Below are 25,100 nucleotides of genomic sequence, written 5' to 3' on the forward strand. Positions count from 1 at the left end.
TCTCTGAAAGACTGCATTAAGACATTCACTCATTAGATTATGCACTTGAGTCTTTGGTGTGGGCCTTGAACCCATGACCATCTGACTAGGCATGTTCAGTCTCATAATTTGTACATTTGCTTTGTGAATTTTATGCATATCGAGGTGAGGGACATTTATGCTGGGAAATGAAATAGTTTTTATTTTTCGGCACCCACTTTGCACATAAAGGGCTGGATTTTCATCATTTATCCGATCATTTACCATCAATTTACTGCCCATTTACTGCTGAAGATACCGCTGGTGGTAAATTCAACAGTGATTTACCACCGGTGGTAAAACAAAATACTATCGATCTTATTTTTTGGCCGTTTTTATGTTGTCATCGGTGTGCAAGTCTGAAATACCACCAAAAATTACCACTGAAGGTAAATTAATCAATACCACCATTTTTACCTCTGGCCTAAAATACCAACGAGAAAAGTGTAGTCTTATCTGGACGGAACCCAGTGCTATGGGCACCATTTTTGAAAATTCAGCTGCAGTCCATTCCACATGAGAGAAGGGGCAGACATCTTTGTGAGTTCAAGTTATTTAAGGCTTTTTGTGGCTATTTGAGGACATTTGAGAATATTTAAGGACATTGCAGGACATTTAAAGGAATACCTCTGCTAATATTGCTGACTATTTATATGATGCAGAATACAGCTGGAAGAAGGTTTATTCAAGAGCATTATATGCCTAATCAATGAGCTCGCAGACTTAGGAGGAGGAGGCTTTACTCCCAACGACTTTTCAGGGAGAGGCGCTCATACCTGCACTGATGAGGCACAGTGCATTAGAAGATTGCGCTTTCGAAAAGAGGTGGTCACAGAGATGCCCGCTCATAAAAGCAGATCTGCACTGACTGTCGACGACAATGTGACTGTGGCACTTGGCTTCTATGCCTTCGGCTCCTTTCAGGCATCAGCTGGGGACATTCTGCATTTCGCAGCACGCTACACATCACTGCATTAACCAGGTGACTGCTGCACTGTACGCATGCTGGATAGACTTTATAAACTTCCCAATGACAAGGGAGGCACAGAGTGAGGGGGCTGTGGGTTTTGCACTAATTGCTGGCTTCCCCAAGGATCCAGGTGCCATTGACTGTATGCACATCAATTCCACTCCCTGAACATACAGGTCGTCTGTAACCATACGCAGTGCATCATGGCAGTCAATGCCCAGTTTCCAGGGAGCATCCATGATGCTTTCATCTTGCGTGAGAGCACTGTCTCTGACCTGTAAGTGTCAGCCACAAGGTCACAGCTGGATGCTGGGGGACAAAGGTTACGGTCTCTCCACCTGGCTCATGACCCCCCTCAGGAACCCTCCGACAGCCACTCACAATATCGTGGAAAAGACAATTGGAGTACTCGAGCAGCGCTTTCGATGCCTGGACCATTCTGGAGGCAGCCTGCAATACCACCCTGAGCAGGTCGCTCAGTTCATGCTGCATGCTGCGCAACTTGGTCACCGTGAGGGGACAGGAATCGCCACTGGAGACTGCAGGACCACCAGAGGAAAGAGTGGAGGAGGAGGATGAGGAGAACGAGGAAGGGAAGGAGAATGAGAAGCTTATCGATGAACCCATGCCACCACACCCACCGCCACAACCGCAGAGGAGGCCTCGTGCAGCTTTCGCCACTGCAAATGTATTACGTAAGCAGCTCATAAATCAACGCTTTGCTTGAACAGTGAGTCACAATTAACTTTTGCCTGCCCACTTTATCCCACCATGTTGACTATTACCCCTCTTATTCTAAAAGTGAGACACAGTGCAAGAATGATTAAGTTTAAATGATTTATACAATAAAATGTAAATATCACATTTTAAAATAATTTTTCCAGTTAAATTTTTTTAGCAATATTTAACAAGTAGAACAACAAGAACAATTAAATATAACCATACCCAGAACAACACATCATTAAACACAATAAAGGCAACAGCCAACCCCACCCTTTCACGTATTTTACCTCCGGTCACCACTCCCACTTTTCTCCCCCCCTCCTCCCCCCCCCCCCTTCTCGGTTTTAACCAGCCCCTTTTTTTTTTATCCCTTCCCCCTAGCCATGTTGAGACTATGATGTCGTGTAGCAAGGCGTCCAGAACGCTGCTGTTGTGAGGGGACTGACCATTGCAACGTCATGGGGGAATCCCCTGGAGGAGCTTGGAGTTTGAAAGGCCCGGCTCCTGAGTAGGAAGGCCATTTGGCCTCCCCACTCACAGGTGCTGTCTGCCCGGGGGGAGCAGTGCAGTGCCAAAAGTGCAAGTCTTGCACAATCAGAAATAAGATCCCAATACCGTTAGGTCTACCACCGGTCATATTTTGACGAAAACAGCGGGCTTCAGTCATAGTGGTATTTCGGTGGTCAAAAAAACACTATCTTTAAATACCATTGAAATACCGCCGGAAAACTGGTGGTAGGGCTAAAGGATGAAAATCCAGCCCCAAGTATTTCTAGCACCATTCAATGCAGATTAAAGCTCTCAACTCTCCCCATTATAATGTGCTTCTTCCCAACCTGAGAGAAACACTTTCTCCTGTACCAGTATAATTTTATTTTATTCCCGGTTCATCTATTTTGTGATCTCTTTGAATAAGATTGTCAGTTCAAGCAGTTTGATGCAGTAGCTCTGTGGCCAGAAATAACGTAATGGCCCGGACTGTACAGTAAAAGTAATGGTGAATGCTTGAGGCTATCAGCACTCACTGTTAGTAAATCTGACAACTTCTGCCGATGGCACATGCATAGTTAAACGTGAAAATCAGGAAGTTGCTGTCCGAGTTAGCCTGCTTCTCCAGAAGCTTCACTAACTGTATCTGGCTGAGACTCTGCATTCAAATACATGGAAGGGCATGATGTTGAAGTATTTGTGTGATATATATATATATATATATATATCCACTAAACTCGCCAGAAAAAGTTTGGGCTTGTCCATTCAAGTGTAAGTGAGTTTTTAATGGCGTGATAAGTCTTAATTACACTAAAAATGAAGTTTTAAAAGCGTGGAGTCTCATTCCTTCAGATTTTAATTGTTGGAGATTTAAAAAAAAAATAAAGATTTTTAAATAACACTTTCCCAAAACTTCTCTCTCTCTTTCTCTCGCGCAATTCCATTTCTCGCTCTCTCTCGCGTGCTCTCGCGCAATTCCATTTCTCGCGCGCTCTCTGACGCAATTCCATTTCTCGCTCGCTCTCGCGCAATTCCATTTCTCGCGCGCTCTCTGGCGCAATTCCATTTCTCGCGCGCTCTCTCTCTCGCAATTCTCTCTCTTTCATTCTTTCTTTATTTATTTAGATTTCTGTACATGAAGTGGCATTGGATTAACTATTCCAACTTACATTTCCAGTTCAGATTCTGCATGTTTCAGCAAGGATTCTTCAGTCTGATTTGGTTTCACTGTTTAGAGGTCCCTTGCTGTTTTGGATTTCTAATCACCATAAGTTCCTGTGCCGGCTAATCACAAAATCTGAGCCAGTGACCAGAATTTTTTTTTAAATTCCAGAATTTTGGAGTAGGATTTTTAAAACTAAATTAATTACCGCCCCATCTCCAACCTCCCTTTCCTCTCAAGTCCTTGAACGTGTTGTCACCTCCCAAATCCTTGCCCATCTTTCCTGCAACTCCATGTTTGATTCCCTCCAATCGGGTTTCCGTGTCTGCCACAGTACAAAAACAGCTCTCATCAAAGTCACAAATGACATGCCTTGTAACTGATCAAGGTAAACTATCCCTCCTGACACAGTTGGCCACTCCATCCTTCTCCAATGCGTCTCTCCTGTTGTCCAGCTGGGTGGAACTGTACTCGCCTGGTTCCATTCTTGCCTATCTAATCGTAGCCAGAGAATCACCTGCAATGGCTTATCTTTCTGCTCCCGCATTGTTACATCTGGTGTCCCCCCGAGGATCTATCCTTTGCCCCCTCCCATTTCTCTTCTACATGCTGCCACTTGGCGACATCATCCGAAAATGCAGCGCCAGTTTCTACATGTACACTGACGGCACCCAGCTCTTTCTCACCACCATTTCTCTTGACCTCTCCCGAGTCTCTTAAATTGTCAGACTGCTTGTCCGACATCCAGTACTGGATGAGCGGAATTTTCTTCAATTAAATATTGGGAACACCAAAACCATTGTTTTTGGTCCCCACTGCAAATTCAGTTCCCTAGCCACTGACTCCAACCCTCTCCCTAACATCTGTCTGAGGCTGAACCACACTGTTCGCAACCTTGGTGTCATATTTGAAATGAGCTTCCGACCACATATCTGTGACATAACTAAGACCGCCTAATTCCACCTCCGTAACATTGCCCATCTCCGTTCCCGCCTCAGCTCATCAGCTGCTGAAACCCTCATCCATGCCTTTGTTACCTCTAGACTTAACTATTCCAACACACTCCTGGCTGGCCTCTGAGGTTCTACTCTACGTAAATTTGAAGCCATCCAAAACACGGCTGCCCGTGTTCTAACTCGTACCAAGTTTCGTTCATCCACCATCCCTGTGCTCGCTGACCCACGTTGGCTCCAGGTTAAGCAATGCCTTGATTTCGAAATTCTCATTCTTGTTTTCAAATCCCTCTCCCTTTCTCTGCAATCTATTTCAGCCCCCTACCCCCGAAATAGCTGCGCTCCTCTAATTCTGCTCTCTTGAGCATCCCTGATTATAATCGCTCAACCATTGATGGCCGTGTCTTCTGTTGCCTTCTGGACTTCCCTCCTTAAACCTCTCTTTCCTCCTTTTTAAGACGCCCCTTAAAACCTACCACTTTGGGTCATCTGCCCTAATTTCTCCTTGTATGACTGTCAAATTTATTGTCTTATAATACTCCTGTGAAACATCTTGGGATGTTTTACTACATTAAAAGTGCTATATAAATACAAGTTGTTTTTTGAGGATGTTTCCAGTAGAGTGGACAAGGGAGAACCAGTTGATGTGGTATATTTGGACTTTCAGAAGGCGTTCGATGTGCAAAGTTAAAGCACATGGGATTGGGGGTAGTGTGCTGACATGGATTGAGAACTGGTTGTCAGACAGGAAGCAAAGAGTAGGAGTAAATGGGTACTTTTCAGAATGGCAGGCAGTGACTAGTGGGGTACCGCAAGGTTCTGTGCTGGGGCCCCAGCTGTTTACACTGTACATTAATGATTTAGATGAGGGGATTAAATGTAGTATCTCCAAATTTGCAGATGACACTAAGTTGGGTGGCAGTGTGAGCTGCGAGGAGGATGCTGTGAGGCTGCAGAGCGACTTGGATAGGTTAGGTGAGTGGGCAAATGCATGGCAGATGAAGTATAATGTGGATAAATGTGAGGTTATCCACTTTGGTGGTAAAAACAGAGAGACAGACTATTATCTGAATGGTGACAGATTAGGAAAAGGGGAGGTGCAAAGAGACCTGGGTGTCGTGGTACATCAGTCATTGAAGGTTGGCATGCAGGTGCAGCAGGTGGTTAAGAAAGCAAATGGCATGTTGGCCTTCATAGCAAGGGGATTTGAGTACAGGGGCAGGGAGGTGTTGCTACAGTTGTACAGGGCATTGGTGAGGCCACACCTGGAATATTGTGTACAGTTTTGGTCTCCTAACCTGAGGAAGGACATTCTTGCTATTGAGGGAGTGCAGCGAAGGTTCACCAGACTGATTCCTGGGATGGCGGGACTGACCTATCAAGAAAGACTGGATCAACTGGGCTTGTATTCACTGGAGTTTAGAAGAATGAGAGGGGACCTCATAGAAACATTTAAAATTCTGACGGGGTTAGACAGGTTAGATGCAGGAAGAATGTTCCCAATGTTGGGGAAGTCCAGAACCAGAGGTCACAGTCTAAGGATAAGGGGCAAGCCATTTAGGACCGAGATGCGGAGGAACTTCTTCACCCAGAGAGTGGTGAACCTGTGGAATTCTCTACCACAGAAAGTTGTTGAGGCCAATTCACTAAATATATTCAAAAAGGAGTTAGATGAGGTCCTTACTACTAGGGGGATCAAGGGGTATGGCGAGAAAGCAGGAATGGGGTACTGAAGTTGAATGTTCAGCCATGAACTCATTGAATGGTGGTGCAGGCTAGAAGGGCCGAATGGCCTACTCCTGCACCTATTTTCTATGTTTCTATGTTGTAATTTAGCAGAGTTTTGAAAATTTAAAAGAAGCTTTGAGTCACAAATATTGCTCTTGTTTTGGAAGGTGGGCTAATGTAAGTCTGCATAATTGCTTAGCTAATTAAAGATGTAATTGTTATTATCAGGAAAGCTATCTTTTCACTCTTAAGCCCACCTTTTTGAAATTTGTGTTTATTGTCTGTTATTTTCTTCACATCCAAGACTTGTTACTCGGTAAATGGCCCAAGCCTGTAATCTTAGTGGAGTCCCATGAATTTGCTGCATTTCTGATGTGAATTGCTTGTGAATCTTTTACATGTTGTTTTCTGGTTGTGCTTCAAAAAAGGATGGGCTTGTTGAGCATAATGAGCTTTTGCTTCAACTTCTTGGGTGCTTAGATCTTTATTATCTTTTTAAAGATTATTTTTTGTTTGCAATTTTAGTGTTATTCAGAAAATTGTTTACTTTCTAGAAAATTGTTTGCTTTCTGTTCTTTTAAGCTGCATTTAGATTTAGTCTTGAGCACCCTTGCAAATGATCAATTGTTTAATCTTAGTCGTTGACATTTCTTTTATTGGTAACTCTGCTTTAAAGGTATGTGACTTGATGGGAATTATTTTAATCTTTTATATATACTGGACGTAAACTCAGTCCTCGGTAGGTGATGGTAGATACCTGTCTCAAATAACTTATTCCAAGTTGTACCTTAAGTGCTTCATTTTGTACAGAAGTTAGGTAGTGTTAAATCACTGAAAAAGTATCTGCTTTCTTCTCCATTCCAACCCTGCCATGGATTATCTTTTAAGAAAATATTTAGCCCATATCTTCTAGGACTCTTGTTTAGGATCAGTGGAGGATAAATTTTTTTAAATTGTTTTATAATGATGTCAGGCTACATGTTTTCATGGAATCAGAGCATAGGAGGGCGCCCAGCCCATTGTAGCTGTGCTGGCTCTTTGAAAGAGCTATCCAATTAATCTCACTCCCCTGCTCTTTCCCCATAGCCCCACAATTTGTTTATTTTCAAGTATATTTTCAATTCCCTTTTTCAAAATTGGCAAGTTGGGTGCATTGAGTATAGACAAGCTGCTCAAAGATAGCAGTACAGCAAGTTTCCAATAAGTGTATGTGTGAAAATTCTCTTATATGCTGCTGATAAAGCTGCTTCGGTTTATTGGGACAAGGTGACAATTATGCCTAATGTAGTCCAATAAAACGCTCTTGAAGGTGATAAATGACTAAAAATGTAGTATTTTGGTCTGGAATGATTTAGGCATTGTCCAAGTAATCCACAATAAATGTGTCATTCATGACTTGGATTTTCCAAAACGTTACACAGCCAATGAAGCACTTAAGTGTAATCACTTGTAATGTGGGGAAATGCAACACTCAATTTACGAACAGCAAGGTCCCACAAGCAGCAATGAAATGTATGACTAGGTAACTTGTTTTCAGTGGAGTTAGTTCATGGATAATTGTTGACCAGGACACCAAAGGAACTCCACTGCTCTCCTTTGAATAGTAACATGGGATTTTTAATGTCCACCTGAGCTGGGAACTTGGTTTAACATCGTATCCAAACATGGCACTCTGGCAAAGCAGCAGTCCCTTGGTACTGGGCTGACGTATTGATGGAATGGGGTTTGAAACCCATAACCTTCTGACTCAAAGATGTGAATGTTGCCACTGAGTGAAGGCTAACACCTTAAAGAACTTAACTGTCTTTAACATTTAAAATAAAAATGCTGCAAATATGTGCCTCCTTACAGGCATCCCAGGTATATCCCAAATCTAGCACAATTGGGAGCTTCCTGGAGGGCTTGTCTTGGACGGATCTAGAACCTGACCTGCTAAAGTGATCATCATATTACATCAGCTAGATAAGGGCCATATTTCCACTAGTTGGCTGACATATCTATTGTACCAGCACAAATCAGTACGAGGAGAGGAGAATTTTGACAACTATCTCCAGATGAGGCGTTGAAGTACGTTGCAGATTTTAGTGTGAGCCAACACATTCTTGAATATTTATCCATTCCACTATAGTCTCCTTCAGACTGTTTTGCAATTATTTTCAGGATATGGGGATTGCTGGCAAGGCTGGCATTTATTGCCCGTCCCTAGTTTCCCTTGAGAAGATGGTGGTGGGCCTGGAACTGCTGGATTTTGTGCTGTTGATTAGGAAGCTCCACAATTTTGACCCAGCAACAATGAAGTGGCTATATGTCCAAATTATGATGGTGTGTGACTTGTGGAACTTGGAGGTGATGATGTGAACATAACAACATAAGAAATAGAAGCAGGAGTAAGCCACCTGGCCCCTCGAGTCTGCTCCACCATTTAATTAGATCATGGTTGATCTGATCATGGACTCGGCTCCACTTCCCTGTCCGCTCCCCATAACTCTTTACTCCCTTATCGCTCAAAAATCTGTCTATCTCCTCTTTAAATATATTCAATAACCCAGCCTCCACAGCTCTCTGGGGCAGAGAATTCCATAGATTTACAACCCTCTGAGAGAAGAAATTCCTCCTCCATCTCAATTTTAAATAGGTGGTCCCTTATTCTGAGACTATGTCGCCTAGTTTTAGTTTCCCCTATGAGTGCACATGCACCTGCTGCCCTTGTCCTTCTTGGTGGTGGAGGTCACTGGTTTAGGAAGTGCTGCTGAAGAAGCCTTGGCGAGTTGCTACACATGCTCCTGCAGATAAAATTGGTCAGCATTCTAACTCCTGCTTGGTAAAGTGAACCCTGTTGGAAATGCACATATGTGGTTTATGGATGAGATCAGGGTTGGGCTTGACTATGATGCCCCTTCTGGTTAAAGAGTCTAATAACACTCATGGTCTCTGTTCGCACATTAGAGGATGCCTGGTCCCAACAAGAAGTTATTGGCCCTGAAATTCCGATATGGCCTTCCCGCGGGCATTTTAGAGAAAAAAATCTGCACTTACCGTAAGCTGCTGCCCACGCCCACGCTTCCGAGCCTGTGGCCTGAGCTGACTGCCAGTCGCAGCGCGTACACGTGGGGACTTACGCAGTGCTGGAGCTGGCTTCACATGGCTCTGGGCAGCCAATCAGGTAAGGTATCATAGTAATAGGAGTTCCGCAGGGTCCTAAACTCCTATTACTATGATTTGTGATAGAGCCTGAAACACCCAAAACACAGCCGCAAATGCCCAAAACACTAATTTAAAAAAAAAAAGAAAATAATTACACTACATTCATTTAAATTAAAGTTATTAATGTCTTAAAAATAATTTCCTGATTTAAAAAAAAAATGTTTTTTAAAATAAACTTAGTTGTGGGGAGGGTTTTTAATAATATATGTTTTAATAACTATTTTTAAAACACTTGCGCCTGTAAAAGTAGGCTATGTGCCTGCTTTTTCAGGCGCAAAATCTTTGAGGACATTTGTAAGCGTAAATATCGGAAATTTACACTTACTTACAAGTGTCCTCGCTCCCAATCTGGCTACGATCTGTCAAGCCAGAAATTTGACCGATCGGAAATGCCGGTTTCCAGCGCATGCGCATTTGCACATTGGAAGCCGGCATTTCTGATGCCTTCCCGGGTCTGGAGGAACTCCGTACGGACCGGGGAGGCCGGAATTTCAGGGCCAATGTCTTTAAGGAAGATAGTTGGGAAAATTTATGATTGGGATCTGTTGCATCTTAAGAAACACAGACTGTGTTTTGTTGGATTTTGGTTGTTGAAAGAAGTTATTTGAGAGTTATGCGATGGGCACTGTGTTGTTAAGTGTCACCTTTATGATACTGTTTTTCTTTCCAAATTTTGACCCATAAAGGACAAAGTAATTTACAACATTCTGTAATTATGTACTGGGGTTTGAAACATTTGTTGCGGAATTGACAATACTGTTGGGTTTCATTAATGCATATGTAATAATCCAATTTATATAATTTTGCCAGAGAGAGAACACAATTGTGGGAAAGTCTGAGATTAAGAAAACTAAATATTAATCTCGTAATTTATTATATCTTCATTGTCCAGTGAGCCTGGAAATAGTACTTTGTGACTTGTTGCCACAGCATGACTTTAGAAATGCAAGAATTGCCCTTTTGAGCTGTTTCTTGCATTAATTTACACAATTTCTTGTCACAATATGGTGTTTGTGATGGTATAGAGTCATCTTAGTGTCAAATCTGACTTTGAAATAACCTTGTATAGAGACTTGGTAAGAATTGTTCTATGTCCACTGATATCTTCAACATTAAAGGTTTTTAAGTTTGACAGTTCTATAACCAGTTGCTTTTTCTTCTCTCTTAGGGTGACACTAGGGCAAGATGGATCATGCCTGTGACTATGAATTGAATGTGGGCAGCGCTTTGCCTTTTGCTAATCCGCAACAGTTTTCAAATTCATTGGGTTTCAATGTTTCTGAGAGTAATGGCACAGGCTGCAGGACAGGACCGAGTATTTGTGGAGAAGAGCGCTGTAATCTGCAGGACAGAAGTGCTGTAGAGCTTTCCACTGATTCTCAGGGTGGTGCACAACCTGCATTTAATGGACATGTTTCAGCACCATCCTATATTCCACTTCGCAAACTTCAAGATCTAGCTTCCATGATTCCTACTCGGTTTTCTGAGCCCCCAGAGACAAAACAGTGGTCTGAATCCTCTGAGGGCTCTCCTACCCCGGACTATTGTGCAATTGACGGAGGCCGTCACACTTCTCCAGAATCTGATTCTACGCAGAATGGTTCACCAGAGTTGAAGTTAAAGATAACTAAAATGGTTATGAATGGAAAGATGATGTTTGAGTCCTCTATCTGCAGTGAGGTAGAAACAGAGGATGTGAAAGATTCTGAAGAGCAACCTCCTGTCATCAAAGAGGTAGAAGTGCCAGTAATGCACAGAGCAAAAAGAATGAGAAAGAAGAGTGTTAAATACAGTCCTTCCCATGAATTTGAACAGAAAGTGGACAACACAATGGCCTTCTGTCCCCCAGCTCCAGTGGAAGGAAGAAAGAATGTGAGTGTTGCTTATATACAAACAGAGCCTAGGTTTGATTGGATGAATTTCTTTTAATCTATTTAATATGGTGTACATTAAATATACATTTAGAGGCACTGGCTGTTTTTGCAAACTAAATCAAATGTTGCTTCTTGTATGACATGAGCTGTTTTCACCCTGCTCCTGTGAAATTAGGAAAGCCAGAGTGCATCATGACAATCCATGTACTATAGCAATTACATAGAAAGGGGGTGGTGAATTTGAGCTCCTGCTGTGAATATGAGGGAGAGGTCCATCCTGAGAATTGTAGTTTTCACCTTTCACCTGTCACCTGTTTAACTCCCATACCCAGAGTGTACTGTGATGAGCAAGGCAGGAAAGTTATAAATAAATGTTGGGTTCAAGCAGTTGGGGGACAATATTTTATACAGTTTAAACCATTAAATATAAATGCTGATCCAATAATGTTGGCCATTTTATGTGTTGGGATGGTTTTCCATGTTAAAGATCCTATATAAATACAAGTTGTTGTTTGATGTTTGTGCTGGGGTCAGAGGAAGGTGTTTGAGGTGCTTTAATGATGAACATGGACATTATGGCTAGATTCTAGTCTGGGCCATAGTAAAGAAATTGGGCCTGCTTCCATATTGCAATGTGTTGGTGTCTGTCCTCCACGCAAGCAGTTGTCTTAATCCCATGTGCCTGCTCAGTTTGCATATCCCTTTATGCCCCCTTTCTATCTAACCTATTTGTAAATGTTGAGATTCATCTGCTTCAGTCACCTATCTGCGGTTATGCATTTGACATTCACAACCCTTTGTGAAAAAATATTTCACCTGTACAAGCAAGAATTATAATTCCACTGCTGAAAGTAAGGAGTGAAAAATATTGTGTAAATAATTGAGCGGGTAAGTTTTGGGGAACAAAGAGACAAGAATAAAGGACTTGCATTTTAAGTATGTACAGTGAAGAAAACATTTTGCTATGTAAGTAAATAGGAATAACATTTTGGGGATGGAAGAACAAAAGTCTTGAGCAGGTTTTGTAAAGCAGTAGATAAATGGTATTGGATGCATCTGTGAGGCCTATATTTTCAGGATCAGTAAGGAATGTGATGCCTTCTGTCAGTCACATGATTTAATATTCCGAGTGCTCTCCACTCTCTCTGTCCTGTGACAGTTTGAACTGGTATTCTCCACTCTCTCTCTCTCTCTCTCCCTCCTCCTCTCACCATGGTGCAGAAAGCCATTCAAGTGGGGGAAGTGAAAGGGAATGTAGTTGTGGTAGAGGACCGTTTGGTCAGAGAGATAGATACTGTTCTCTGCAACCGCGACCAGGCGTTCCGAAGATTGTTTTGCCTGCCCAGTGCGAGGCTTAAAGACATCTCTTTGTGGCTGGAGAAGAACTCGGAGTGGGAAGGGGAGGATCCAGTTGTCATGGTCCACGTAGGAACCAGCGACATAGGTAGAACTAGGAATGAGGTTCTGCTGAGAGAGTTTGACGAGTTGGGGTCCAAATTCAAAAGCAGAACCTCAAAGGTATTAATCTCTGGATTGTTACCTGAGTCACACGCTGATTAGCATAGGGACAATCCGATTAGAAGGTTAAATGCGTGGCACAGTGTTGTGGGACGCAAAGGTTTTGTTTTGTGGGGCACTGGCACCAGTACTGGGGAAAGAGGGAGCTGTTCCGTTGGGCGAGCACCACTTAAACCGGACTGGAACCAGTGTCCTGGCGAATTGAATAACTAGGGCGGTAGATAGGGCTTTCAACTAATGAGGGGGGGAGGATCCAGGAAAGAGTAAATTTAAAAGCAATAAGAGAAATGTCAAGGCTCTAGAGTAAATCAGAGATTTGGGTAAAAATAAACAGCATCAGTCAGGAAGGGACAGAGAGTAACAAAGGTAATAGGGCATCAGTAACTAAAGTGACACCAGGGAAAAATAGAAAAAAGTCAAAGCTAAAGGCACTATTTGAATGCGTAAAGAATTCGCAACAAAATAGATGAATTAATAGTGCAGATAGAAATTAATAGCCATTACGGAGATGTGGTTGCAAAGTTGGGAACGAAATATTCCAGGATACTTAACTTTCAAAAAAGATAGGCAAATTGGAAAAGGAGGAGGGATAGCCCTGATAAAGGATGGGATAAAGACAGTAGAGAGAAAGGATCTTGGCTCTGAAAATCAAGAAGTAGATTCAGTTTGGGTGAAGCTAAGAAACAGCAAGGGGCAGACAACATTGGTGGGACTTGTTTATAGGCCCCTAAACAATAGTTGTAACATAGGGCAGTGTATATATCAGGAAATACTGTAGAAATTACAGTAATACAGTAATCATGGAGGACTTTAATCTACATATAGACTAGGCAAACCAAATTTGAAATAATAATGAGGACAAATTCATGGAATGTATACAAGATAGTTTTCTCGATCCGTATGTTGAAGAACCAATTAGGGAGCAGGCTATTTTATATCTAGTGTTGTGCAATGAGAAAGGGTTAATTAATAACCTTGTAATGAAGAGTGACCATATTATGATAGAATTTTATATTAAGTTTGAAAATGATTTAGTTAAATCTGAAACTAGGGTCTTAAATCTAAACAAAGCAAACTGCATGGGTTTGAGGGGTGAGTTGGCTAAGGTAGATTGGGAAACTACATTAAAAGGAATGACGGTAGATGGGCAATGGCTAGCATTTAAAGAATTAATACATAATTTACAACAAATATACATTCCTTTTTGAGGCACAAAAATTCCACAGGAAAAGTGGTCCAACTGTGGCTAACGAGAAGTTTAAAGATAGTATTGGATCAAAGGAAGAGGCTTATAATGTTGGCAAAAAGAATAGTAAGCCTGAGGATTGGGAGGATTTTAGAATTCAGCAAAGAAGGACCAAAAAATTGATAATGGGAAAATAGAATATGAGAGTAAACTAGAGAAAGACATAAAAATAAACTGTAAAAGCTCTTCTATAGGTATGTAAAAAGGAAAAGATTAGCAAAAGTAAATGTGGGTTCCTTACAGGCTGAGGGGGGAGAAATTATAATGGGGAATAAGGAAATGACAGAAAAATTAAACAAATACTTTGTGTCTGTCTTCACGGAACAGGACGCAAAAAACTTGCCAGAGATAGTGGATCACCAAGGGTCTAGTGAGAATGAGGAACTGAATGAAATTAGTATTCTTAAAAAAAAAAGTAGTACTGGAGAAATTAATTGGACTGAAAGTCGATAAATCCCCTGGATCTGATGGCCTACATCCTAGAGCTTTGAAAGAGATGGCTACAGAAATAGTGGATGCATTGGTTGTCATCTTCCAAAATTCCATAGATTCTGGAATGGTACTTGCAGATTTGGAAGGTAGCAAATGTAACCCCACTATTTAAAAAAAAAAGGAGGGGGAGAGAGAAAACTGGGAACTACAGACCAATTAGCCTGACGTCAGTAGTAAAAATGCTAGAATCTATTATTAAGGACTTGGTCACAGGACACTTTGAAAATAATAATCGGATTGGGTAGAGTCAACACGGATTTATGAAAGGAAAATCATGCTTGACAAATCTGTTAACATTTTTTGAGATTATAACTAGTAGAATAGATAAGAGGGAACCAGTGGATGTGGTGTATTTGGATTTTCAGAATGCATTCGATAAGGTGCCACACGAGGTTATTAAACAAAATGAGGGCTCATGGGATTGAGGATAATATACCAGGATTGAGGATTGGTTAACGGACAGAAAATAGAGAGCAGGAATAAACGGGTCATTTTGGGTTGGCAGGCTGTAACTAGTGGGTGCCACAAGGATCAATGCTTGGGCCTCAGCTATTTACAACCTATATCAATGATTTGGATGAGGGGACCAAATTTAATATATCCAACTTTGTTGATGATACAAAGCTAGGTGGGAATGCGAGGGTGCAGCAGAGAGACTTCAAGGGGACATAGACAGGCTAAGTGAGTGGGCAAGAACATGGCAAATGGAATATAATGTCAAGAAATGTGGAGTTATCCACTTTGGTAGGAAGAATAGAAAAGCAGAGTATTTTTTAAACGGTGAGAGATTGGGGAATGTTGGTGCTCAGAGGGACCTGGGTGTCCTTGTACATGAATCACTGAAAAGTAACACGCAAGTACAGCACGCAATTAAGAAGGCAAATGGTATGTTGGTCTTTATTACAAGAGGATTTAAGTATAAGAGTAAAGATGTCTTACTGCAATTATATAGGGTCCTGGTGAGACCACACCTGGAGTATTGTGTACAGTTTTGGTCTCTTTGCCGAAGGAAGGATATACTTGCCATAGAGGGAGTGCAACGAAGGTTCACCAGACTGATTCCTGGGGATGGGAGATTGTCCTATGAGGAGAGATTGAGTATACTAGACCTATATTCTCTAGAGTTTAGAAGAATGAGAGGTGATGCATATCGATTGGTCAACTCAAATCGCACGGGGTAGCCTGGAGGAGGAATTCATAGAATGCATACGGGATTGTTTCTGAGAGCAGTATGTAACAGAACCTACAAGGGAGCAAGCTATCTTAGATCTGGTCCTGTGTAATGAGACAAGAAAAATAAATGATCTCCTAGTAAAAGATCCTCTTGGAATGAGTGATCACAGTATGGTTGAATTTGCAATACAGATTGAGGGTGGGGAATTTGTGTCAGAAACGAGCGTACTATGCTTAAACAAAGGGGACTACAGTGGGATGAGGGCAGAGTTGGCTAAAGTAGACTGGAAACACAGACTAAACGGTGGCACAATTGAGGAACAGTGGAGGACTTTTAAGGAGCTCTTTCATAGTGCTCAACAAAAATATATTCCAGTGACAAAGAAGGGCAGTAAGAGAAGGGATAACCAGCCGTGGATAACCAAGGAAATAAAGGAGAGTATCAAATCAAAGACCAATGCGTATAAGGTGGCCAAGTTAGTGGGAAAATTTTAAACAACAGCAAAGAATGACTAAAAAAGCAATAAAGAAAGGAAAGATAGATTACGAAGGTAAACTTGCGCAAAACATAAAAACAGATAGTAAAAGCTTTTACAGATATATATAAAACGGAAAAGAGTGACTAAAGTAAATGTTGGTCCCTTGGAAGATGAGAAAGGGGATTTAATATTGGAAAATGTGGAAATTGTTGAGACCTTAAACAATTATTTTGCTTCGGTCTTCACAGTGGAAGACACAAAAACCATGCCAAAAATTGCTGGTCACTGGAATATGGGAAGGGAGGACCTTGAGACAATCACTATCACTAGGGGGGGGTAGTGCTGGACAGGCTTATGGGACTCGAGGTAGACAAGTCCCCTGGTCCTGATATGCATCCCAGGGTATTAAAAGAGATGACGTAAGTTATAGCAGATGCATTCGTTATAATTTACCAAAATTCTCTGGACTCTGGGGAGGTACCAGCGGATTGGAAAGCAGCTAATGTAACGCCTCTGTTTTTTTTAAAAAAAAAAGGGGGCAGACAAAAGGCAGGTAACTATAGGCCGGTTAGTTTAACATCTGTAGTGCGGAAAATGCTTGAAACTATCATTAAGGAAGAAATAGCGGGACATCTAGATAGGAATAGTGCAATCAAGCAGATGCAGCATGGATTCATGAAGGGGAAATCATGTTTAACTAAGTTACTGGAATTCTTTGAGGATATAATGAGCATGATGGATAGAGGTGTACCGATGGATGTGGTGTATTTAGATTTCCAAAAGGCATTCGATAAGGTGCCACACAAAAGGTTACTGCAGAAGATAGAGGTACGCGGAGTCAGAGGAAATGTATTGGCACGGATAGAGAATTGGCTGGCGAACAGAAAGCAGAGAGTCGGGATAAATGGGTCCTTTTCGGGTTGGAAATCGGTGGTTAGTGGTGTGCCACAGGGATTGGTGCTGGGACCACAACTGTTTACAATATACATAGATGACCTGGAAGAGGGGACAGAGTGTGGTATAAACAAAATTTGCAGATGACACTAAGATTAGTGGGAAAGCGGGTTGTGTCGAGGGCACAGAGAGGCTGCAAAGAGATTTGGATAGGTTAAGCGAATGGGCTAAGGTTTGGCAGATGGAATACAATGTCGGAAAGTGTGAGGTCATCCACCTTGGGGGAAAAAAAACAGTAAAAGGGAATATTATTTGAATGGGGAGAAATTACAACATGCTGCGGTGCAGAGGGACCTGGGGGTCCTTGTGCATGAAACTCTTTTAGAGTCTACCTGCAAAACATAAAACATTTATCCGTGCCACCCGACCTGGATGACACACCAGACATTTACAAGGCCCTTTTTTTTTTGCATGAATCCCAAAAAGTTGGTTTGCAGGTGCAGCAGGTAATCAAGAAGGCGAATGGAATGTTGGCCTTCATTGCGAGAGGAATGGAGTATAAAAGCAGGGAGGTCCTGCTGCAACTGTATAGGGTATTGGTAAGGCCGCACCTGGAGTACTGCGTGCAGTTTTGGTCACCTTACTTAAGGAAGGATATACTGGCTTTGGAGGGGGTACAGAGACGATTCACTAGGCTGATTCCGGAGATAGATTGAGTAGACTTGGGTCTTTACTCGTTGGAGTTCAGAAGGATGAGGGGTGATCTTATAGAAACATTTAAAATCGTGAAGGGGATAGACAAGATAGAGGCAGAGAGGTTGTTTCCACTGGTCGGGGAGACTAGAACTAGGGGGCACAGCCTCAAAATACGGGGGAGCCAATTTAAAACCGAGTTGAGAAGGAATTTCTTCTCCCAGAGGGTTGTGAATCTATGGAATTCTCTGCCCAAGGAAGCAGTTGAGGCTAGCTCATTGAATGTATTCAAGTCACAGATAGATAGATTTTTAACCAATAAGGGAATTGAGGGTTACGGGGAGAGGGCGGGTAAGTGGAGCTGAGTCCACGGCCAGATCAGCCATGATCTTATTGAATGGCTGAGCAGGCCCGAGGGGCTAGATGGCCGACTCCTGTTCCTAATTCTTATGTTCTTATGTTCTTATGAAACATACAAAATTCTTGCAGGGCTTGACTGTGTAAATGCAGGGAGGAGTCTAGAGCTGGGGTCACAGTCTCAGAATAAGGGGTTGGCCACTTAGCACTGAGATAAGGAGTTATTTCTTCACTCAGGGTGAATCTTTGGAATTGTCTACCCCAGAGGGATGTGGCTGCTCAGTTGTTGAGTAGATTCTAGACCGAGATCGATAGATTTTTGAATATTAAGGGAATTGAGTGATACGGGGATAGTGCAGGAAAGTGGAGTTGAGGTAGAAGATCAGCCATGATATTGAATGGTGGAGCAAGCTCGAGGGGCCAAATGGCATATTCCTGCTCCTAATTCTGATCTTGTATTATATATCTCAGGGTGTCATTTTAGAGTTAATGTGAGCCGTTAGTTAGTATCTCAGCACTACCTACCATGAGTTAGTATATCTGGCTTCCCTGCTGTGAGCTAGTTTCTGAGGGCTGTCTGTCACAGGAGCCAATTTTAAATTGCTATGATCAGATGTAATGGCCTCAAAATTGGGTCTGGCGCTCAGTCTGCTGCCACAATCACAGGGTGGAGAACGCCTGCCTGTTTTAGATGATGGGTCCATTTTAATATGCAAATCAGGGTGACATACATCAGATCTGATTGTCTTTTTAGGACAGAACTGCACTCTGACCAGTTTTACTGGTGATAGAGCTGTAGAGACCCTGAAATGATGTGTTTTAAATTGTTTATGTGGTGGCAGGAGAAGTAGAAATGCACTTCCGGGCTCCACCTAAATAACCATCTAGAATGCTGCGAGACCTCCTTCAAGGGCGTCGGGCAACTATTAAAACAAAATGCCGGCCGCGGCGGTGTGCCCTCCCCTTTTAAGGGACGCACTGCCCAGCCACTGGAAGCTTCCCACCATGGGTCGGGAAAGGAGTCGGCGCACGGCCGACAATGGGTTTGAGCGCTGGGTGGGGTGGACACACGAGGCGTGGCGGAAACCTGTTTCTTTGGCCCGGGGGAAATTCTGCATCGGTCGCACTATCCACTTGCCCCCGGTCGGAATGGCATTCCAGCCCAAGAGGTGGTAATGTACCTTTTAAAAGGGGTGATTTTGGCCCCTCTATGTCAGGTCCTGACTACCAGTGGGCAGTGCTATCTGAGGTTCACGATGTGTGTTGCAAAGCTTGTAGCATATTGCAGGTTTCAATGACTTTCTAAATTGCTTACTGTCAACTGAACTGCAAGCTTGTAGATTTTTTTTTACTGTCCAAGATAATCCCTTTGGTGACTGGCCCCTTGCAAGCCAGTGCATAATACTGACCAGAAGAGTGGCTTTCAAGCATTGTAACAGATCTCAAGAGGCATTGTTCATGGTGAGTCAGAAGTTATGCTGTTGCAAGGTAGAAGTGGGAGAGGATTGCACATTTCCACATGCAATTTGAAAAGAAGTTGTGGATCTTCTCGGACGTTTCAGTATTTGCTTTTGTTGAATGCTTGTTGGAAAGTAAATTGATATGTTTCCTTACCCACTGCAGATAGATAAATACTATAGTTACTTAAGTAAATCTTCATGTAATATAGGGGAGCAACTCTGAAGAGGGGAGGGAGAAGAAAATAGGAGAATATGGTAGTTCTGATGACAGCAAAGATTTAGTTTTTATCTCATTAGACTTGAGACTCCATTGTTGATTTAGTTGCTTGTTACCATCTGTTATTCCATAAAGTGTACAGATAATATTTGTTAAATCTGATTTACATTACAAAACCTTTCACCAGAACTATTGGCTATATTCTTCTTTCAGCTGATAGTCTGGGTAGCACAGTTGAGAGTGATGTCAGATCTGAAAGAAAACAGCATTGTGTGATTGGTTCTACAACAATATAATTTTTGTGGCAATGGAATGTGTACAAATATGGATGGCAGAATTTATTATGTGTATGCATATGTTATGGTATTCCCCTGTATTAGTTTAAAATTAATCCTGAAGTATTAGCATACAAATAAGGACAGAAAAAGATCACCCAGCCATTCTCATCTAGACATAATGCACGACTTAATACACAACTGCACTATCAACTGCCCCTCACTCCCCAGGTCCTGCAATCTTTTGGGAGAGGGGATAAAAAAAAAACGGAGGCCCAGTTTAGAAAAAATTCGGGCCTAATTATATGATGCACAAATCAGAGCTAATGGTCAGGCACTATCTGCCGTGGCATTCTTGTGACAGAACAAATACAAAAATGAATGGAAATATTTTTGTACTTATGTTTTGTGAAGTTCTTTTTGTAGTAGTGCCAATATTGTTTTCTGGGAACAGCCTGCCTAGATACATGACTTATTATTTGAGCCAGAACCCCCAAATCAGTGGTTCATAGCAATTGCTGAGAGTTTGGGTTTTTTATTTTCCTCTGGTGTTTTTAATTACATTTAAGGAACTATGTAGAATGAATGCTGTTATGTCTTATTTAACAACTGAGTGAAAACTTGTAGGCCAGATCATAACAATTTGCTGTATTTAAAAAAAAAAAAATGTTTCCGCATGTCGCCTCTGGTTCTTTTGCCAATCACTTTAAATCTTTGTCCTCTGTTTACTGACCCTTCTGCCACTGGAAACAGTTTTTCCCAATTTGCTCTTTCAAAACCGCTAATGATTTTGAACACCTCTATCAAATCTCCCTTTAACCTTCTCTCTTCTAAGGTTGAACAATCCCAGCCTCTCCAGTCTCCTCGCATAACTGAATCTCTTCTGCACCTTCTCTAAGGCCTTGACATCCTTTCTAAAGTATGTCCAGAATTGAACGCAATATTCCAGCTGAGGCCTAACCAGTGTTTATAGAGGTTTTAGAATAACTTGTTTGCTTTTGTACTCTATTCCTCTATTATTAAAGCCAAGGATCCCATATGCTTTTTTAGCAGCCTTCTCAGCTTGTCCTGCCATGCATACATCCCAAACATACATCCCCAGGTCTCTTTGTTTCTGCACCCCCTTTAAAATTGTATCATTTAGTTTATATTGCCTCTTTTCATTCTTCCTATCAAAATATATCACTTCACACTTCTGTTAAATTTCATCTGCCATATATTTATGTCTGCAAACTTTGTACCCTGTATACCCAGGTCATTAATATATATCAAAAAAAGCAGTGGTCCAAATGCTGACCCCTGGGGAAACTACACTGTATACTTCCTTCCAGTCTGGAAAAACAATTGTTCGCCACTACTCTTTGCTTTGTGTTCCTTAGCCAAGTTTGTGTCCATGCTGCCATTGTCCCTTTAATTCCATGGGCATTAATTTTTCTACTTTATCAAATTTCTTTTGAAAGTCCATATACACATCAACCATACTACCCTCTCGTTTACTGTATTAAAGAATTCGATCAAGTTAGTCAAACATGCTTTTACTTTCAACAAATCCATACTGACTTTTGTTTATTAGCCTGTACTTTTCAAAGTGGCAATTAATTTTGTCCCAGATTATTGGTCCTGAATTTATGGTCGGTAAGACGGCGCACTCTGAGTACGCTGGCATACTGCCTTTGAATTTGACTAAGTTCGGGATTTCTGCATGTGCTGAATCCCAAACTTGCTATCTGTCAAGTTTCGAATAGAAAGATGATTCACTGCGACTTTCAAATCCTCATTGCTGGTGAAAAGGTAGGCTAATTGCCCACCAACTGCGCATCAATTATACTGGAAAATTTTACGGATGATGCAAATGGGAGCAGAAGTCTGTTTTCGGTGGGGGGGTGTGAGGAAATGAAAATTGTAAATAATTAAAAACACGTAAAAGAGCCTACCAGGCAGCTGTAAACGCTCTGTTTGAGGGATGAGATTGTTTTAATTTTTTAATCTTGCAGAGTCTTCCAGTAAATAACTGTATTTACTCCAAAGTATTCCCTGTACTTTTTAAAGCCAAGTACTGTACTGGTCAAATAAATATATCCCACCGTTTAATTTACAAATGACAACTACATAATACATGGGGCTTTCTATGTTTCCTGATTGGCTAGTGAAAGGAGCACCGACCCATGCGATCCCAGATACGCTTACGCACAATAGTGTGCCCCTGGGATCCGTGGGCCACTACGCTGCACACAACTCTGCAGCATTTCAAAACATGTTGGTTGGAGCTTCGCACAAGGTAAGTGGGGATTTCATTTGGAGGTCGACGGCATACTCCTCAGTTATGCAACCGAATTTCAGGGCCACTGTGTCTAAACCACTAATATTAGGTTGACTGGCCTGTAATTGCAGGGTTATTCCTCTCCCTTTTCTTGAATAGAAGTGAAACATTTGCAATTCCCCAGTCCTCTGGCACCGCCTCCATATCTAAGGAGCATTGGAAGGCTGTAGCTAGAGCCTCTGTAATTTCTACGCTTACTTCCCTCAGTAACCTAGGATGCATCACATCCGGAACAAATGACTTTTCTACTTTGAGTACTACCAACCTTTTAAGTACCTCCTCTATTTATTTTATCCTGTTCAATATTGCTACTACTTCATCCTTTCATCATCATAGGCAGTCCCTTGAAACGAGGATGACTTGCTTCCATGCCGAAAAGGGATGAGTTCACAGGTGTTTCAATGAAGGACCTAATATTCCGGATCCCGAACTACATCTTGAATGGTGGAAGATGTCTGTGTGGATTTTTTTGATGTGTGGTGGCCGTTGCATCCCAGTCACCACACGGGCTTCACAGAGCTAGGTCTTGGTCCAGTGGCAAGGGTTAACCAAGACAACTAGAGAGCAGCTCTGCTGCATGGACCTAGTGCACACACACATCGCAGTGTGGGTTGGCCCGTGCTACCCCTGGGCCCTTGCCCCTTCTGGGCCCCGAATTCTTGCGCCTCCTGGGCTCCATCACATCTCTCTCTGAACTCTTGCCACTCCCTCACCCTGACTTCGCCACATTGAGTACACTAGGCCTACGTTCTCTAGCCTTTAGAAGAATGAGAAGTGATCTCATTGAAACATACAAAATTCTTACAGGGCTTGACTTGGTAGATGCAGGGAGGATGTTTCCTCTGGCTGGGGAGTCTAGAACCATGGGTCACAGTCTCAGAATAAGGGTTCGGCCATTTAGGACTGAGATGAGGAGACACTTTTTCCACTCAGCGGATTGTGAATCTTTGGAATTCTCCTCCCCAGAGGGAGGTGGACGCTCAGTCTTTGAGTATATTCAATATGGACAGCGATAGATTTTTGAATACAGGTTGAACCTCCCTTATCCGGAACCCTCGGCATCTGGCCTGTTTTGAATAAGGGATTTTTCCGGACGATGGGTGGTAACGTTAAATTTGGATAGCTTGGGTACTGAGCAAGGGGATATTGGGGCTGGGAGTGCAACACAGAGATCATGGGAGGGGGGTGGGGTGGGGTGGATTGCGGGATCAGGCCAGCGATTGCGGGAGTCGACAGCGAGGAAGGACTTCAATTTGTTCATGTTGGAGTTCTGCGCATTTGCCACCCGGTGCCCGGGAATGGTTCTGGACGAGTGGTGGGTACGGATAAGAGAGTTTTGGATAAGGGAGGTTCAACCTGTATTAAGGAAATCAAGCGATATGGGGACAGTGGAGGAAAGTGGAGTTGAGGAAGATGATCAGCCAGGGTCTTATTGAATGGCGGAGCAGGCATTAAGGGCCGAATGGCCTACTCCTGCTCCAATTCTGGTGTGCTTATGTCATCATAGGCAGTCCCTCGGAATCGAGGAAGACTTGCTTCCACTCTTAGAATTAGTCCTTAGGTGGCTGAACAGTCCAATAAGAGATCCACAGTCCTTGTCACAGATGGGACAGATAGTCATTGAGGGTGGGACAGGTTTGCCGCACGCTCTTTCCACTGCCTACGCTTGATTTCTACATGCACTCGGCGATGAGACTCGAGCTGCTCAGCACCCTCCCGGATGCACTTCCTCCACTTAGGGTGGTCTTTGGTCAGGGACTCCCAGGTGTCGGTGGGGATGTTGCACTTTATCAGGGAGACTTTGAGGGTGTCCTGGTAACATTTCCTCTGCCCACCTTTGGCTCGTTTGCCATGTAGGAGTTCCGAGTAGAGCGTTTGCTTTGGAGTCTTGTGTCTGGCATGCGGACAATGTGGCCTGCCCAGCGGAGCTGATCAAGTGTGGTCAGTGCTTCAATGCTGGGGATGTTGGCCTGGTCGAGGATGCTAATGTTGGTGCGTCTGTCCTCTCGGGGGATTTGCAGGATCTTGCGGAGACATCGTTGATGATATATCTCCAGACTTGAGGTGTCTTCTGTACATAGTCCGTGCCTCTGATCCATACAGGAGGGTGGGTATTACTACAGCCCTGTAGACCATGAGCTTGGCCTTCGAACACTCTTTTCCTCAGGTGGCCGAACTGGGAGCCGGTTGGTCGCCCGACTTGCCTCCGGTAAAACCAGAAGTAGGCGGGATCAGGTCGGGAATCCCATTTTAACTGCCCCCACGCTCCAAACCCACCTGATCTTTGAGGGAAAAATGTTGCCCATCTTCTCTGTCTACCCTATCAAATCCATTCATAATTTAAAAATCCTCCAAAAGGTCACTCCCATTATTATGAATTATTGTGTTGTTTTTGTGATGTCAATCCACCCTTTGGATAAGCATCTTAGGACAGATGAAGAATAATTTCTTCACTGAGCGTTATGAATCTTTGAAATTTTCCACCCCAGAGAGCTGTGGCTGCTCAGTCGTTGAGTATATTCAAAACTGATCGATAGATTCTTGGGCACTAAGGTAATCATGGGCTAGGGTGGGTAAGTGGGTTTGATGTAGAAGTTCAGCTGTGATCTTATTGAATGGTGGAGCAGGCTTGAGGGGCCTTATGGCCTAATCCTGCCCCTATTTCTAATAGAGCCCTAAAACGTATTCAGTTCATACTACTGATACAAAAAATTTATGGTTTACTGTTTTTATAAGTGTTCTCATTTTTTCAAATATTCTTCGAGATGAACAGAGAACTGGTTGGCAGATAGGAAGCAGCGAGTCGGGATAAACAGGTCCTTTTCAGAATGGCAGTCAGTGACTATTGGAGTGCC

At 42.6% G+C, this 25,100-nt stretch overlaps 1 protein-coding gene across 15 annotated transcripts in view; it reads left to right on the forward strand.

Annotated features, from left to right (window-relative positions):
* The window catches only part of LOC139262968 (histone-lysine N-methyltransferase, H3 lysine-36 specific-like), a 281,574-nt gene that overhangs the window by 13,267 nt on the left and 243,207 nt on the right, over window positions 1-25,100 (forward strand). For 14 of the 15 annotated variants that reach the window (XR_011593007.1, XR_011593008.1, XM_070878367.1 and 11 more), the window contains one exon: window positions 10,416-11,119. Coding sequence is in view for 13 of the 15 variants with exons in the window: in XM_070878367.1 (XP_070734468.1) it covers window positions 10,433-11,119 (687 nt within the window). In the remaining 2 variants the exon portion in view is untranslated. Of the gene's footprint in view, window positions 1-1,483; window positions 1,684-10,415; window positions 11,120-25,100 lie in introns of those variants that run through there. The other variant, XM_070878368.1, reaches the window with a different exon arrangement.

This window comes from Pristiophorus japonicus, chromosome 4 (assembly GCF_044704955.1).
Source record: "Pristiophorus japonicus isolate sPriJap1 chromosome 4, sPriJap1.hap1, whole genome shotgun sequence".
NCBI lineage: Eukaryota > Metazoa > Chordata > Chondrichthyes > Pristiophoridae > Pristiophorus > Pristiophorus japonicus.